Source organism: Zootoca vivipara, chromosome 4 (assembly GCF_963506605.1).
Source record: "Zootoca vivipara chromosome 4, rZooViv1.1, whole genome shotgun sequence".
Taxonomy (NCBI): domain Eukaryota; kingdom Metazoa; phylum Chordata; class Lepidosauria; order Squamata; family Lacertidae; genus Zootoca; species Zootoca vivipara.
The window spans coordinates 62,379,976-62,395,905 of NC_083279.1; the positions used below are offsets into that span (position 1 = coordinate 62,379,976).

General features: G+C 42.8%; 1 protein-coding gene across 1 annotated transcript in view; it reads right to left on the reverse strand.

The window, feature by feature from the left end:
* Positions 1-5,639, reverse strand: part of IGSF3 (immunoglobulin superfamily member 3) — a 109,260-nt gene extending 103,621 nt beyond the window's left edge. Inside the window, exons 1-2 of the mRNA XM_035116544.2 lie at positions 5,404-5,639; positions 3,940-4,724 (exon numbers count right to left, since the gene is read on the reverse strand). Of these exons, the coding sequence (XP_034972435.2) occupies positions 3,940-4,021 (82 nt within the window). The 5' untranslated portion in view covers positions 4,022-4,724; positions 5,404-5,639. The remainder of the gene's footprint in view (positions 1-3,939; positions 4,725-5,403) is intronic.
* Positions 5,640-15,930: the final 10,291 nt, after the last annotated feature.

Sequence of the window (15,930 nt, forward strand, 5' to 3'; positions counted from 1 at the left end):
CTATTTTCCCAATTTAAAAAATCCCCCCATCTGCTATTTGCACCTTTAAGGGAAACCTACACACACAGCCCCTGTGCATGCCTAGTATTCTCTAATGGGCAAAACAACAACTGGAGGGAACAGTTTTCACTGGGAACATAACATGAGTGGAAAAAAATTTGCATTCAACTTTTACTCAACGTACACTCATTTTTTAAAAATAAAATGTCAATGTCTAACTTAGCTTGATTAATTTTAATGGATCATCTCTGAATAAAACTTGGTTGGATATAAATCAAAGTCTTAATAAACTTTCCACACCTGCCCATCAGCTGCTTTAAAACAAAATGAAACACTTTCTTACAAATTTAATTTTTTTAAAAAAAGACCCACTATGGCCGTCCTGTCATCTCAGCTTCTTAGGCAGTAGATTAATGGCCTGACTCAGCATAAGGTAGTGTCCTGTCTCCATTCTACAATAGCAATTTGCTCATGGCTGGAATGGCATTTAAATCCATAAGTCTAAATTCCAAGTCCACCAGCATCCACTGGACCACAATATGTGTCAAGGGGCAGTTAAGCAGCTATTAATACACCCATCCTATTTTATGCCTACTTTAAAAACAACAACCCCAAAACAAATTAACCTTATAATGCAAGCGAACACAGAGGGAACAGAAGAAGAGCTTACATAGAAATTCAGAGAATCCCTTTTGTTCACAGCACACAATTTACAGTCCTTCGGTGTTCAGTCACTGGTGGGAGTCTAGCTATTATGAAAGAAAGAGGGAAACTATTCATAAGCCAGCCAGGGGAAAATGAGTTCCATAACTTTCTCTAAGCCTATTATGTTTTGTTTCCTATACAGTATATTACACTGCTGATATTTGTATCAGACTTTGCATCTTTGGAGAAAGCAAGTAAATATCGGAAGTACACACAGGCCCAGCAGCGCCTGACAGAGGCATTAGTAGTCTCATTACTGCGCAAGGGTTATTTACAATACTTTACCCTATTTCGCCCCATTATATACTCAGCATGATGAAATGCCACTTGCTCGAAGCCTTGTAACTGAAGCACTGCTGTGCAAGGAAAAGAAACTCAGCAGTACCCTCTGTCCGACACCCACATGCCAGATGAGACTTTTCAACCCATGGCTCTGCAGGGCATCCCCCCCCCTCCTGACTTCTCCCATGGTTACACCAGTGTTCCGTTTCATCCTCCATCCCTCTTAAAATCCCCAATTTCTTCCTTCCCTGCCATTCTAACGCTAAATGAAACGGTAAAAGAAACATGAACTACACTGAGATCTGACATCGCAAGTTGCTGCAAGTTCCAAGCCACACGATGAGCGCCTTCAACAAAAATGGGCTTTCCAAACCGTTCAGTTAGAAAAATTGAGTTATAGAACAAGATAAAGCTTTTGACCTTACATTACCCCCCCTCTTTGGAGAAGCAAATCAAGTTTAGCCTACGGATGCACACACCACCACCACCCCCCAGAAAACTTGCATGTAGTCTCCAAGTATCACAAGACCTTCAAGGCATCGCCAGGTCTGTTGTGTATAATTTAAAACATCAGTTTAGACTACCTAACAAAAGTGCCTGAAGAAACAGAAACAGCCTTGTGTGTTTCAAATCTACCCCACATAGACCACCAGCAGCATTCATTATTTTTGTCAAGGGTGGATACGAGACAGGAATCTTGACATCTGAACAAAAATACGAGATACAGCTGCACTGGTTGAGATAAAAGTTGTAAGAACAGGAGCTTTGCAGAGCATTTTGTTTTTTTTAACTGAAGCTGTCAGAGAAAGACTGTTAAGAGGTTGGCACTGAACCAGGACACTGGGGCCAATGTTTAAATTATTTGAAAACTCTGTTGTCAGATCCTTGCTTGCTTCTATATCATCATAGAAGACAGCTCCTCTAGTAACACAGAGCCCTCTACTGTTGGGCTGGGACACTGACATTAAAAGGAGAACAGGGAAGCATTCACACCATATTAGGAATACGTTACTCACAATGATATTGTCCTTAAGCCAAAGGGATTTAGTGCTCAAGCTAGTCATGTTTTCTGAATAAGCAATTCCAGTTCATCCATGTCAGCTATCAGAAAACAATAGAATCACTTGATAGATTATGCCTTAGGCTGCAACCGTACACACCAGTTACATGGGAGCAAGTCCCACTGATTTCAGTGGGGTTTACCTCCAAGCAAACATGCATAGTACTGGAACATTAAGGGTTCCCCAAAAACTTTGTTATTTAATAAGGTCTAAGGAGTTGCAGATAAACAGAACAGTTTTGCAAACGTATCTTGCTCAGAAGACTACTGGGGTTTTTTAAATCACCATTGCAAATAAGCACAAGATTTATTCACAAAACACCAGCAGACCCACCTGAGTGTATCCTTATGTCTGAGTAGCAGGTCTGGAAAGCTACTCACTACTAATAAACAGGCAAGTGACTAACTGCAAGGCTGTTTTAAAACTAACATTATAAAATCCACATAAGCTGCTTGGCTCATTTTCCTTCAAGTATTCAGAACTGCCTTTTAAAAAAGTCATAGTGGATAGTGGGGGTGGGGAAAGAGAGATCTTATCAACAAAGCAGAAACATTTTTGCTCATCTTCATCAACCTCACATCCCATTCCACCCATGTCTTCTGCTGCATTTTCCCTATCCCTGGTTTTATTCAAGAAGCATAATTGCCAGACTAACCATGTGAACCTTGCCAGAGACACATGGGATTCTTTCCCTGCCTTGCATTCAGTCCCTCTTAAACATGTACAAGAACAATTACAGCTTTGTAGCATCTCTCATCCAGAAAAATCACAATGCACTTTACGGAACTACATATACAGTTTCGCTTCATCTACCCATAGTCACTTCTGGGATATGAACAGCAGCTGTTTAAGAACACAGGCAAGCATTGCAACAAATCACCTGATAGCAGACAGCGAAGTATATTGTACCGAGAGCGTCCCTTGTTCCCAGAGTTGGAATTTAGCCAAATCACTACTTCTACTGTTGGGGGGGGATTCCCAGAGGGCAGCTATCTTTGTTGCTTTACTTTTAAAAGCCTAGACGGCTTGTGGTGCTTTAGAAATCAATAGAATTATTGTAGCATACGTTTTTATGGACTAGAGCCCACTTCATGCACAGGTAGAGTTATCCTGGGGTCAGGACCCACCATCATACCCCAAGTCCTGCTGTCTCATGCTGTCTAGCGCAGGATGGGTGGGGAAGGTTTAGACATATTCTCTATGTCAGCTCTAGGCTGGTATAGCTGGCTGGTACCCTCAGGGGATCCACAGGGTACATTATCTGGAAAACCGGGGTTATAACTCTCCACCAACTGGGGCCCCACTAGCAGTACTACTCTTCTCTTCTGGCAGAGGCCAGGAGGCACCAATCTTAATGCCCCCCTCCAGTCATCAATATAGGGGGAGTAGCATTCCACTCCTAGTCCACCCAAGCTTATGTCACATGCCACAATCAACCTGTTAAGTCTTTGCGGTACCACCGTGTTGCTTTCCTTGCAAAACATACATCAACTGGCAACCTCCCGTCTTCTGTTACCCGCTGACTCCGTGCTTGTCCTCGAAACTCAAAATACTTCCTTCAGCATGAAAGCCCTGCTAACTGAATTCAATTCAGCATGTGGCATCTCAAAACCAGACACAATTCTATTTAAAGCACAACAGAAAAAGGACTAGAAACTACAATATAAATTAAGCAAGTTCATGATGAGAAGTCCACTGCCTTAAATTGCAAAAACATCAACAACCCTGGTTTTGGAGGAGAAACAACACCAGAAGGAACTGCCCAGAAGACTATGATGAAAAGGCAGACTTGCTATAAGAAAGCACTGCTAGATTTGGGGGGGGAGGGGGGAAGCTAATGGTGAGTTAAAAACTTGCCAGGGACTATTGACAGAGAATGGCAGGCTCTTACCCAGTAGCAGAAGAGATGTCAGCTCCAGCAGAAAGCACCTCATCTTTGTAGAAGAGGGAAGATAAAAGGGCATCACTCTCATTCCCAGTTCACCTCTTGCTTATTCTTTTATCTTCAGCTGTCAACTGCCACCTGGTTTTATATTTCCAGAAAAAAGTGTTTTGGTAGAGTGGAGAGGGGGTATGGAAGATAACCAGCAGGGGGAAGGAATAATAATAAAAAGACAAAGTGAAGGACAAGCTTAGTGGGAGGCGTGAATGTGTCTTCAGATGCTAAATGATTATTCCAAACAGACACCACTGCTTTTCCAACACATGGTGTTTTGCAGCATCTACTTTGATTTCTCCTCCTGATTGTCTCCCACAGCACAGTAAAGAAGTACACAGTTCCTTGCTTGATCAACCCTCTCCGGAAAGAGAAAGGTGCAGGAAGATCCGTTCAACTACTCAAGTCTCTCAGCTCGAGAAGCGGCTATGTGTCCGAGGATTAACAACCTGGGCTATTTTGCAAGCACAAAAAAAGAGCCCGAAGGATGTCTGCCCACATCCGAACCAGTTTTGCAGGTGTCTCTTGCTAGTTTTCCTGGACGAAAGAGAAAACGAGGCTGAGATCGTCCTCTTGCACGGACTGCATCGACAGTTCGGGAGGGGCTTCGTCTCTTCTGCTTGCTGAACTGTAAGGATGGGGCTGATCAGCAACCCGAGCTGGGATGGCCCCGTTCAGCAGCTGCTCGCGCTCAGTTTCGCTCGCTCGCTCGGGTGCCTACAGCTCAGGTCTGCTCCTCCCTAGAAAAGAAAAAAAAAGAGGCAGGGAAACTTATAAAGCCAGGGCATAAATTGTTGCTCCTTGCTGCAAACTGCCTCTCCAAACGCGGGCGGTGTGTGTGTGTGTGTGTTTTTTTTGGGGGGGGGGTACATACAGAGACGAAGGGGCGGGAAGAAGTGGGGGCAGACCGAGCACCAGTTCCCGCCCCGCCGCCCCTCCAAGACCCCCATCTGCGCGCGGGGAAGGAGACCAGCCCGCTATTGTTTCAGCCTCACGCACAAGACGGCCGCCTCCCCTTTCCCCAAACTGGAGAAAAGGCTCGAGCAGGGCGCCCTCGAGAAGGGAGACTGGCGGCAGGCAACTGCCCGGAGCTTAGCCGCTCTCTTTCTCTCCCCTTTCCCCGCCCTCCGGTCATAAAGCGAAGCGTAGCCCACTTTCCACGCGCCACAAACACCCCTCGAAGACGCGCGCCCCGCGGGTCCGGGAGACCAGGGCGCGCTCCTCAAGGGGGTCCCCCTCCACCCGCGCGCTCTTCCTGCCGCTGACCCACCCTAGCCACTCCCTTGCCCGGCTTGCTCGGCTTCGCGGCTCCACGTGCCGCGGCGACACCGGCAACCCCTCGGACTCTTTCCTCGGTATGGCTACTCGCCGCTCGCCTCAGTTTTGCTCTCCGTCCGGCGAGGCGCCACCTCAGCCTACCTGGCCGCTCTGGCTGCTTCCCTCAGCCCGCCGCCGCTGCTGCTGCCGCCGCCTCTCCTCCGGCGTCTCCGCTCGGGCTTCATTCTCTGCTCAGAAGCTCCTGCTGCTGCTGCTGCTGCTGCTGCTGCAGGGGGTGCCAAGCGCTTCCTCCCGGCCGGGAAGCTCCGCCTTCTCCCCCCCTGCGTTCCTCCTGGTCGGACTCGTCGTCCTCCGCCTCGCTGCCTCGTTTCCTCGCCGCGTCCCTCCCCGCTTCTTTCCCGGCTCACCTTCAGCTCCAGGCAGGCGCTGGCCGGTGTGCGAGAGAAAAGAAACCGGGCAGGGAAAAGAGTGCGCGCGCGCGCTTGCTTCTATCTCTTTCTCTCTACAATGGCCCAGAAGCGAAGGAGGCTTGGGGAGTGCGCCGCTGAACCTGGAATGGGATCATATTTCACCCCAGGCTGTTGTGAGCCTTTGCTTCCAGCTGGCAGCGAGGTATAGAGCAGGGCGGGAGAGAAGGATAAGCCTCCCTTTCAATCATTAACCGTTGCGGGCCAGTAAAAGCAATCACTGCACGTATGTCAGGCTAGACCGGTAGAAGGCCGGGCTGGCACCTTTTTCTCTAGTGCTGCTTCTTGTGTTGTCGCTTAACAGGACAGTTTCGAGGATCGCAATATGGTGAGTATAATCAATAAAACACACACACCATTAGGTTATAGGGCTTGTACCTTCTGGGGTGCTTTGAACTGAAAATTTACAGTTTTATAATTAGGAAGACGGTGGGAGCAAAGGAGCCACCACATTCCAGTCCTCCCTGTCCCGTTTCCGCAGTTCTGACAACCAACGCAAAATGCTGCAGCTCCAATGACTTAAAACTGCTTTGTATTTGGAGTAGTCCCACTGGGAGTTGCTCCAAGCTAAGTGGTTTGAAGAAAACAGCTGTCAAACGGCCAACAAGTCCCACCCACTCAATAACCCGTTAACAACCCTTGTGTGTTGAAGCACAGTGTGAAACAATAAAAGCGAACCTGGTCAACAAAAGCTAGCCAGACTTCACAGAGTGGAATGTTAAGAGCTACGATAATGGGACAAGTTCTATCCCTAGATACCTGTTTTAGCAGTGCAGTAGTGTGCCTTGGGTGTACTGCTGCATCATGCATGCCGCAAGAGCAAAGGTGACTGTGCATTTACGCATGAAACGCAAGTTCCAGCATGACCTGGCACAGCACAAAAGACTCGTTACCGGTTCTTACCTGTGGGACCAAATATGTTGGAAGTGAAAACGGATGCTTCCAACAGAGTAGCATAGGCAAATTAACTATGTTGAAATTCCATATGCTGACTTGGCCAGAACCAAAGTTCTTTTGAGTCATGATGTTATAACGCAAGATGTGTCTAATGTGGGAAAGAGTGAAACAGCAGGTTTAGAGCAAGTTCGTGCAAATAAAGTGGGCCTTTCCTTTTCCTAGGAAATAGGCAGAGGAAGTTCTGTGCTGAATTGGCTGAATGGATAACACAGTGACGCAACATGGATAAGGGATGGAGGGGGTGGGTTGGGCAGGGTGGTACAGAACTGGTACGGTACATGAGTCAACCTGGCCCAATGCTAAATTTCCAGTTCCAAGTTTTAGGATTCAGCCAACTCACTCTGAACATGTATATAAACATAAATTTATTCTAAGGGAAGTGTACTTAAAGGAGGTTAAATGGAAGGATTGCACATTTACCTACCCAGAGGCTTCGAACATCTTCTGATATCCTTCTCAGGTTGCCACTGTCAAACAAGGAATTGTAGGTGTCTACAAGAGGAAGGGGCAGGATGTGGTCTAAACCACTGAGCCTAGGGCTTCCCGATTAGAAAGTTGGCGGTTCAAATCCCCACGACGGAGTGAGCTCCCGTTGTTCAGTCCCAGCTTTTGCCAACCTAGCGGTTCAAAAGCATACAGTGCAAGTAGATAAATAGGTAGCGCTCCATCAGGAAGGTAAGCGGCATTTCCATGCGTTGCTCTGGTTCGCCAGAAGTGGCTTAGTCATGCTGGCCACATGACCCGGAAGCTGGCTGTGGACAAACGCCGGCTCCCTCGGCCTATAGAGTGAGATGAGCGCCACAACCCCAGAGTCGTCTGTGACTGGACCTAATGGTCAGGGGTACCTTTACCAGAGGAAGGGACTTTTTGGTGGTGGTGCTCCTGTTGTGGAATGCACTCCCCAGAAAAACTTGCCGTTGTATATTTTCAGTAGCAAATGAAAACTTTTTTTATTTTCCCAGATATTTAAAGATAATTTAAGATCTTCAGAGTTTTTAGCTGTGCTAAGGTATGTTTTGCTGTTTGTTTTTTAGTTTCATACTGTGAGGTAACCATCACTCAGGATTCTTTCATTGTTTCAGATAGTGTAACCTGGGAGCAGAAGAGATGGAAGTGATCACAGGTTCTGGGCAGACATGTATAACTGAGTTATTACAGAACCTCCCATGTCTTTAATCTTGTATAAATCTTGTACAGCTTATAGACCAGGCATAGGCAAACTTCGGCCCTCCAGATGTTTTGGACTACAATTCCCATCATCCCTGACCTTGGTCTTGTTAGCTAGGGATCATGGGAGTTGTAGGCCAAAACATCTGGAGGGCCGAAGTTTGCCTATGCCTGTTATAGACAGTAATATCAACTGATTGATAGGATGCCTTGTCTTAGAAAGAACTGTGGAGAGAAAGAAATGTTTTTGTGATGTTAGGAAACAAGTGACAGTGTCAAAAAGAATCAGGTCTCCAGTGGGTTGTATATATTTTATGTACCGTAGCATACCCCTATACTATTTTAATTGAGCATTTGATATTTTTAACCAGGGGTAACCATAGAAATATGTATTATAGGATATTTGGAAGAAGCAGAAAATTAGCAAGTGCTGTCAGAAAGCTTATTTAGCTGTTACACGCTGCTCAGTCTTCTTTCAGACTATTGCATTCATGCATAGTAACAATAGTATATATAAAGAGACCATGGAAATGACTTTATAGCATTATAATATTAAGCCCATTTCAGTTAAATTAGATTATTATAATAAGCACAGTCTGTTAAAGACTGTTAATAGGCACCTGTGTGCTCCGTCTGGATCCCCTTAATCTCTTTGTCAGCTCTTTCCTGACCTCAGTAATAACATAAAAATAGCTTAGCTCTCATTCTTCTTCTTTTTGCCTTCAGAATTCTTTAAAAGTAGGCATTAATTTTTCAGAAGCATTTTTTAAAGCCAAACTTCTTGTTTATTCCCATTGCACAGAAGGATCAAACGAGGTAAGGCAAATTCACTCCTCTTCATGGCCATTCCAAAATGGAGTTGTGACAATTCAGAAATCCTTCTTTTGCTGCTTGGTGGCCCCCTTGCCTCCCTCTCAAAGCATTCCTCGGCCTATGCCTCATCTGTCAATTTTCCATTGTACCGCATACAAAATGACTATGATCCTAAACACAAACATAAACTGATGTAGTTTCAAATTGTTTTTAAAAAAATATTTTTTATTGAAAAGAAACTTTTAAACAATACAAATTGCCAATAACATAACCAATTACACCCCCCTTTTTCCTCCCATCCCTCCCTCTCCCACCCTCTAAGGACTTCCCTCGGCTTCCCTCTCTGGTTTGTACATATTGTTCTCTGCATGTTGTAAAATTGTACATATCATTGCTTTATCTATCATGTGTTCTACTAATAAATTGTGGATACTAATAAATTTGGATGCCAAGGAGTCTAAATCCTTTTGTTGTCTTTTTAAACAGTCTGTAAAAAGTTCCCATTCTTCTTTGAAGTCACGGTTGTCCTTCTCACGTAGTTTACATGTCAACTTTGCTAACTCCGCATAGCTCATCAGTTTTTATTGCCCTTGTTCTTTTGTTGGGATTTCCTCATTCTTCCATCTTTGTGCTAACAAGACTCTTGCCGCTGTTGTAGCATACATAAATAAGTTCTTTGTTTTCCTTGGCAGGTCTTGTCCTAGAATCCCTAACAGAAATGCTTCTGGTTTTTTCACAAATGTCATTTTGAACATCTTTTTCAATTCATTATATATCATCTCCCAAAATTTCTTGACTTCTCTGCATTCCCACCACATATGATATAAAGTACCTTCTTTTTCTTTACATTTCCAACATATGTTCGACCCAGTTTTGTACATTTTTTTACCATCTGTACATCATTTTCGTGTAATTTTCCTTCAAAAGAGAACAGCCTGTAAATTTCAAATCTGCTTTCCACAACTTTTTCCAATCTTCAAATTGTATATTATGTCCTATATCTTGCGCCCATTTTATCATAACCAATTTGACCTCGTCTTTTGTTTCCCATTCTAGCAGAACGCTATACGCTTTCTTCAGTAGCTTCACGTCTTTTCTTCTATCACCAGTGGTCGTTTGGTAAGGAGTTTCCTCTAAATCAAGTGTGAATAACCTTTGACCCTCAAGATATTGCTGAACTACAAATCCCATCAGCCCCAACAAGCATGGCTTTGGATGATGGTGGTTGTATGCAGTTTAGCAAATCCAGAGGGACAAAGGTGTCCCACATCTAGTCTACTTTTTCAAACAACCAGAGGCTTAAGTAGAATGTAGATACATGGAAGACTCAGAATTACTCCCAGGGAAAGACAGGTTGAGATATCCTTATCCGAAGCCATATCCTTTCATTTTAGCTGTAAAGAATAATGGGGCAGTCATTATCGGCATACAGTACTTTTTGGAAAGAGAGAATCTAGTACAAATTGAGAGTAATCTGATCAAAAATAATTACATTGTGCAATCACAATTAGAATACAGTAGTTATGTGTAGCCGTAATAGAAACATGATTAGTCTGGGAGAACAGAATGCATGTTCATTTAAGATAGGCTTGTGTCGATATGACTTTGACATAAAGGTCCCGCTTGTTTGAAACATTAATTCAAGAGCTTGTTTGTTTTTCTAAAATGCCAATGGATGCAGGCAATGCTTTGAAATAAATGGAACTAGATACCTATATAATTAAGGAAGCTTCTACTTTGATCCTTCCTCACTAAGACTTTGTGAAAGAGGATTAGTTGGGAGTAAAGTGTTTGGTGCTTGTACTATGTGGGTTAATGGTGGTAGCCTTCTCTTACCTTTGTAAGCCCTCGTCAACATTCACCCAATTTACATGAAGGCCTCTTGCTGGTTTGACACTGAAGGAGCCACCTTCCCTATCTTTCAGTAAACTGCAAGTTCATCTATCCCTTTCATTATAAAGCATTGAATTGCTTTACTTTATTCAAACTGCTATCTTACAGTCATACAAGTGCTTAAACTTTACCTTGAGCAAGCATAATACGCTTCAGTTTCTCAGTATTATGCACCAAAACATTACCTAATCCATTGTTGCAAAAAGGTGATCCACTGAAAACTGGGTACATTGATACTTAAGTGAGCATCTGCAAATAGCCAAGTTTAAATCGTCCTTTGCTTACAGTGTTGTGCTTCAGTATCATCAAGTGATTTTTTTTTAAAAAAAAAAATACTGATCTTTAAGTTCATAGAAATGCAAGCAGCTCATAATCTCAGTGACTGTAGCTGTGCAGTAGCAGCACCACTGTGATGGCATAAATGTGGGCATTTATAATTAGAGTGTCTGAGTTATTTATGTTTGCGGTACACAGTGATGGGTCTGGAATTCGACCTGTAGTAGCAGACAGACAATGGTTCTCCTATGGCACGGTTGACACCAGGGAAATTCTTTCTGCAAAGCACCATATGAAATAGGGGAGGGGGGGACTATTTTAAGATAAATCAACATGTTTCCAGATTTTCAGGGCATCTGTCACCAGGCACTACACTGTATGCTGGCTAATCCCACTGCAAATTTTATTTTAACCATTTCTTGACAGGAAAGTCTGTCAATATGTGTCTGTACCCATCATTAATCATGCCTGCGCCAGTGCCATTCTTGGGCTATGAACTGTAATCTGATTGGAAAGAATGATGCTTATCCTCGGTTTATACTAGTGACTGAGGTAAGAAATCCTATCACCCAGGAGCAGGTCAGGAGTCGGTGGTTCATTATAGGGATATTCTCGAGCAGATGTTCAGAACTGCTTGTTCAGAACTGACTGCCACACTGAAAAGTTATACCATGCTGTAGGAATGTGGCTAATTTGTTTATTTCACTTCATGTCATTAACGTAATATTTTAATGAACGTGACAGATGCCAAACCACACATGTTGAAATATTTCTGATGTTACCGATTTGAAAAGTGGCATAACTAGGTTTCAGACGATGGGCTGGGGCTCTCAGCTCAATCATACCAGTGGCTACATCAATGTTTTCGCTGTCTTCTGTCTGTCACTGTCTTCAGTTTTTGAGGGGTTACTGTCTTTTAAGAGAGTGAGAGTTGGAAAAGAGAGTAGGAAAAGGTAGAAACAGGGAGAAAAAGAAAAACACAGAAATGGATGGTGAAACATTTAAAAGTGGTCCCACGTTGTAGGCTGAAGTTCAAGGTCGACCCATGGTCTGAAAAATTTGGACTAGTTAAAAATAGCAATAGGCCAGAGGCAAAGGAAGAAAGACTGGGAAGAAAGATTCAATCTTAGGTATAGTATGGGATAACCCTATATACGGTATGTCCCCTGAAGATTGGGATACTGTACAAACATTATGGATAAATGTGCTACATCTGAGGTAACTCATCTAAAATGTTTACAACTAGAGTTGAGATAAGTAAATTATTTGATTTTGTGGTGGAAGCCTCCTCTAAAGTGAATAGGCTCAAGCTTATGAGCCTCTTCACTAGCATTTACAGTATCTGAGGCAGTGTCATCCAGATCTGTCTCCTGTCTAAGAGCTGACTTAAGCATTACCACTCTGCTGCTTTCTTCCCCCAGTCCCTAGCCTAGAAATCACCCGTGACCCCCAATGTACCCACCCTTACTTCCTGTGGTGCCCACAAAATATCTCAGTAAATATCCCTTTCAAAGTCCACCATACACGATGGATGGTTTGCTTTCCCTGCTCAATTTCTGTTTGCACAGGCTCAGCCTCTTTTACCTTGAACACACTGCTTATGTATGTCCACATTTCAATGAAAGCCAGAATTGAACACTCTCTCATCTATTCTGAACAGAGGAGAGGTGCAAAGAATGAGAGCCTTTTTGCCATTGATGGGTGGCCATGTCCACACAATTTAGTGGTCCTTTTCTGCTTTTTTACACGTGACAGCCATCTTGTTGGACAAAAGATTCCTGCATTGCAGGGGGTTGGACTGGACTGGACTTGCAGTCCCTCCCAACTCTACAGTTCTATGATTCTATGATCCTTTGAGTGTCTATAGTTCATAGGAGATACAGAGGCCAGCACAAACTTCTGAAGCCTTTTGTGCTGGCTCAGCTAACATGCATCCTTGCCTTTTGGTCCTTCTGGTCCTATGGATTGTGATGGCATCTACTGTATTTGGTGGTTCCATTATATTCACCAGATAAGTAAGGCTAAGTGATTTATTGCTAGATAGTCCAAAGCCAGTTTGAAGTCCATATTGTGATACTGGTTTCATAATTTTTCCCCTGGCAATATATAGCAAATCATGGTGTGTATGTGTGTGTGGTATGCAAAAAACACAATGTGGGGAAAACTGTGAAGCCAGCCAGTGCCTCTACATAGCTCCATCCTTATTTCAGTATATTGCGCTGTTTAGCTGGTGATATATCACAAAGTTGAAAACCAGATATTTCCCAGCCCTACACTTGAGTAGGCATATTGTTTTGGGCTTAAGGCAGTATATGTAACATTAAGATAACTGGAACTGGATGTTACTCAGTTTCTTCATAACCAAAGGAATAAGGGTTTTTGTTGTTTTTTAAACTGCAGCAAGAGGTGGAATCTGTAGCTGCTATCAAAAAAATCATAGAGTCGTGCGTATAGGGAACATATTTTCTTTGATCAACAATATGTTCTTCCTCTCAAACAGCTTGCTCCTCATGAGGTCAGAAAGTGTTTGGCTAGAGATTTTCCCTCTTGCTGTTTCATCTTCCCATTCTGTCTTTCCTGTCAAAGGCTGAAAGGAGTCGAGTGAAATTGAAACAGGCACTTCCTTGACACTGAGAACATTCATGCTTCACCCCCAATATAGATGATCCGTGTGCTGCAGAAACATCTGCTTCTGACCAGGCTGGCTCCGGCTTTCCATATTGTATGGTAAGGAACCACTGATAAAGTAAATCACATGTCAAAGATGAGACACAAAGGTGTAGCAAGGGTAACAATATCTGACATGCAGTGTAAAACTCAAACACTATTTTCTTTGGTGCAGCCAAGTGGTGCCTGATTACTAAAGGGAAGAACTGGATGAGAGACCTGCCTGATTCACACCTTACACTGAAAGCACATTCATTGCTCATGTAAAGCCCATGACTTATGGGAGAATGCTGGCAACTGTAGTTTCCCAGAGTTGCAATTCCCATCATGCTCAGAGATTTACAATTCCCATCATGCTTAATAAACTACAGTTCCCATGATTGGGGGGGTGGGGCAAAACCATGTGCTCTAAATGTGCTTTAAATGTATGGCGTGGGTCCGCCCACACAGTTAATGGTTGTTTCTCTTCCTCACAAGTTGTGCTTAATTTAATATCGTCACACTGTGCATTGTCCAACTCTATCAGTGGCTGCCAGTAGAAATGGCGGCAGTGTTCATCACACAGCAGCAGGTTGTTGCATCATATATTGTACTAATTTCAATGAGGCAATTGGATGTGGTGTACAGGCAATACAGAGTAGCTTAGCTCCATGTCTCTTCAAAAATCTGGTTCTTCAAGTATGTACAATTCCCTAGTTTCCCATCTCTCACCATCCTTACACATTTATGCCCATTTGCCTTAATTTGCATCTAGTACTTTATCTTTACAATCTGAATTCTTCAGTCTATATAAACTATGCACTCTTAAACAAATTTGCACCTTTTGTTTTGTTTTTCATACTTTATTTTAATTCTGCTTGTTAGGAGGAGCAGTAAGGAACTCTACAACAGTCTCTGAGCCCTAGAAATCTTATTCAGCAACTCCCAAAGCTTCTAAAATTTCAGTTGGCGATGTCTGCACACTTTCAATCAATTAGAATAAATCCACTTTCGAGTATATCTTTGCAAGCTAAGTTTTCTTAGAAAACTGAATTTTGTGGCTATCACACAGGACCTTAGACCATTCCTCTAAGTCAAGCTGTCATGTATCTTATGCCCATTCTCTTTCAATGTTTCACTTATTGAGTTTTCTGAGATAGAGAGAAACCTGAAATAAATGTTTTAAATAAATGTTGTTTTTAAAATGTTTGGTCTGTTGATGACATTGTTGTGTGGAGGTTAAAAAAATGAGCATGAGCAGCACTAATTCCACAATAACTTTCTATCTAGAAGTGTCCAAGGTAAAAATAAATAAAAAAGCCTTCCATCTACAAAACTAATTCTAAATTGGACTTTAGTTCATCTTCTTTGGATTCTACCCCTTGAAAATATATTCTGTTCTTTGTAAGTAGCTGACAGACCTAGGCAACTCTTTGTCATTGTTGCTTGATGTTTCATATCTGACAAGGTGAACATAAAACTGGCAGTGCTGGGCTTTTGTCTGAAACAGTCAGAGAGGATTTTACTCGGGGACATTCCTTATGAAACTTATTACTTCTGGGCTCTTCGCAATCCTTTTAATAAGCAACACATCTTTGGGTGTAAACCCCTGCTGTTTGTATTGGAGTGTAGGTTTAAAGAGACTGGAAAGAGATGGGAGGGTTTGTTTATATTGTTATTTGTTTGTATATCTCAGAGCCTTTGGGCAATATGATGCATTAGAAATCTGTGAATAAATACAATTAAATTTTAAGCAGTGGGAAAAATTACCCAGGCAAGAGCTCCAATCCCATACCTATTATTTATTCACAGGGCAGAGGATGTTATATTCATTCCTTGCAGAGTGGCACACTGATCTGGGCACTTTTCCACATTTGTCGCAGGTGTAGTTGATACTCATTAGATACCATAGAGGGGATGGCAAGTGTATGTCACAAATTCACAAAGGTAGTAAAGATGCCAGAGGCTGATGGCAGTCTTAGCAGATAAATGACAATACAAAAACTGCTTTGACCTGAGGAAGACTACTGACCTATCTTGCCCTGAGCAGTCTACTTTGAATGACAACAGTTCCTCAGATTCTCAAGCAGAAGTATTTTCCAGCCATTCTGCTTGATTTAAAAAAAAAAAACCCTGGAGAGATTAGGGAACCAGGAACCTTCTACAGGCAAAGCATATGTTCTGCCCTTAAGCTATATGCCCACTCCTAAGAAATAAAACAATTGATCAGAAATTTCCTCACCTGATCAGAAAGTTCTTCCATTACAGAATGGGATCTTGTTTGCGGACAACTTCAAGGTGAGCTACAAGGATGGTGAAGAGTTCAAAAACATAGAAGGAAATCCATTTTCGGATGTTTTAATGGATTAGTCAAAATAAAAATAAAAAATCCTTCCAGTAGCACCTTAGAGACCAACTAAGTTTGTCCATTAAAACATCTGAAAATGGA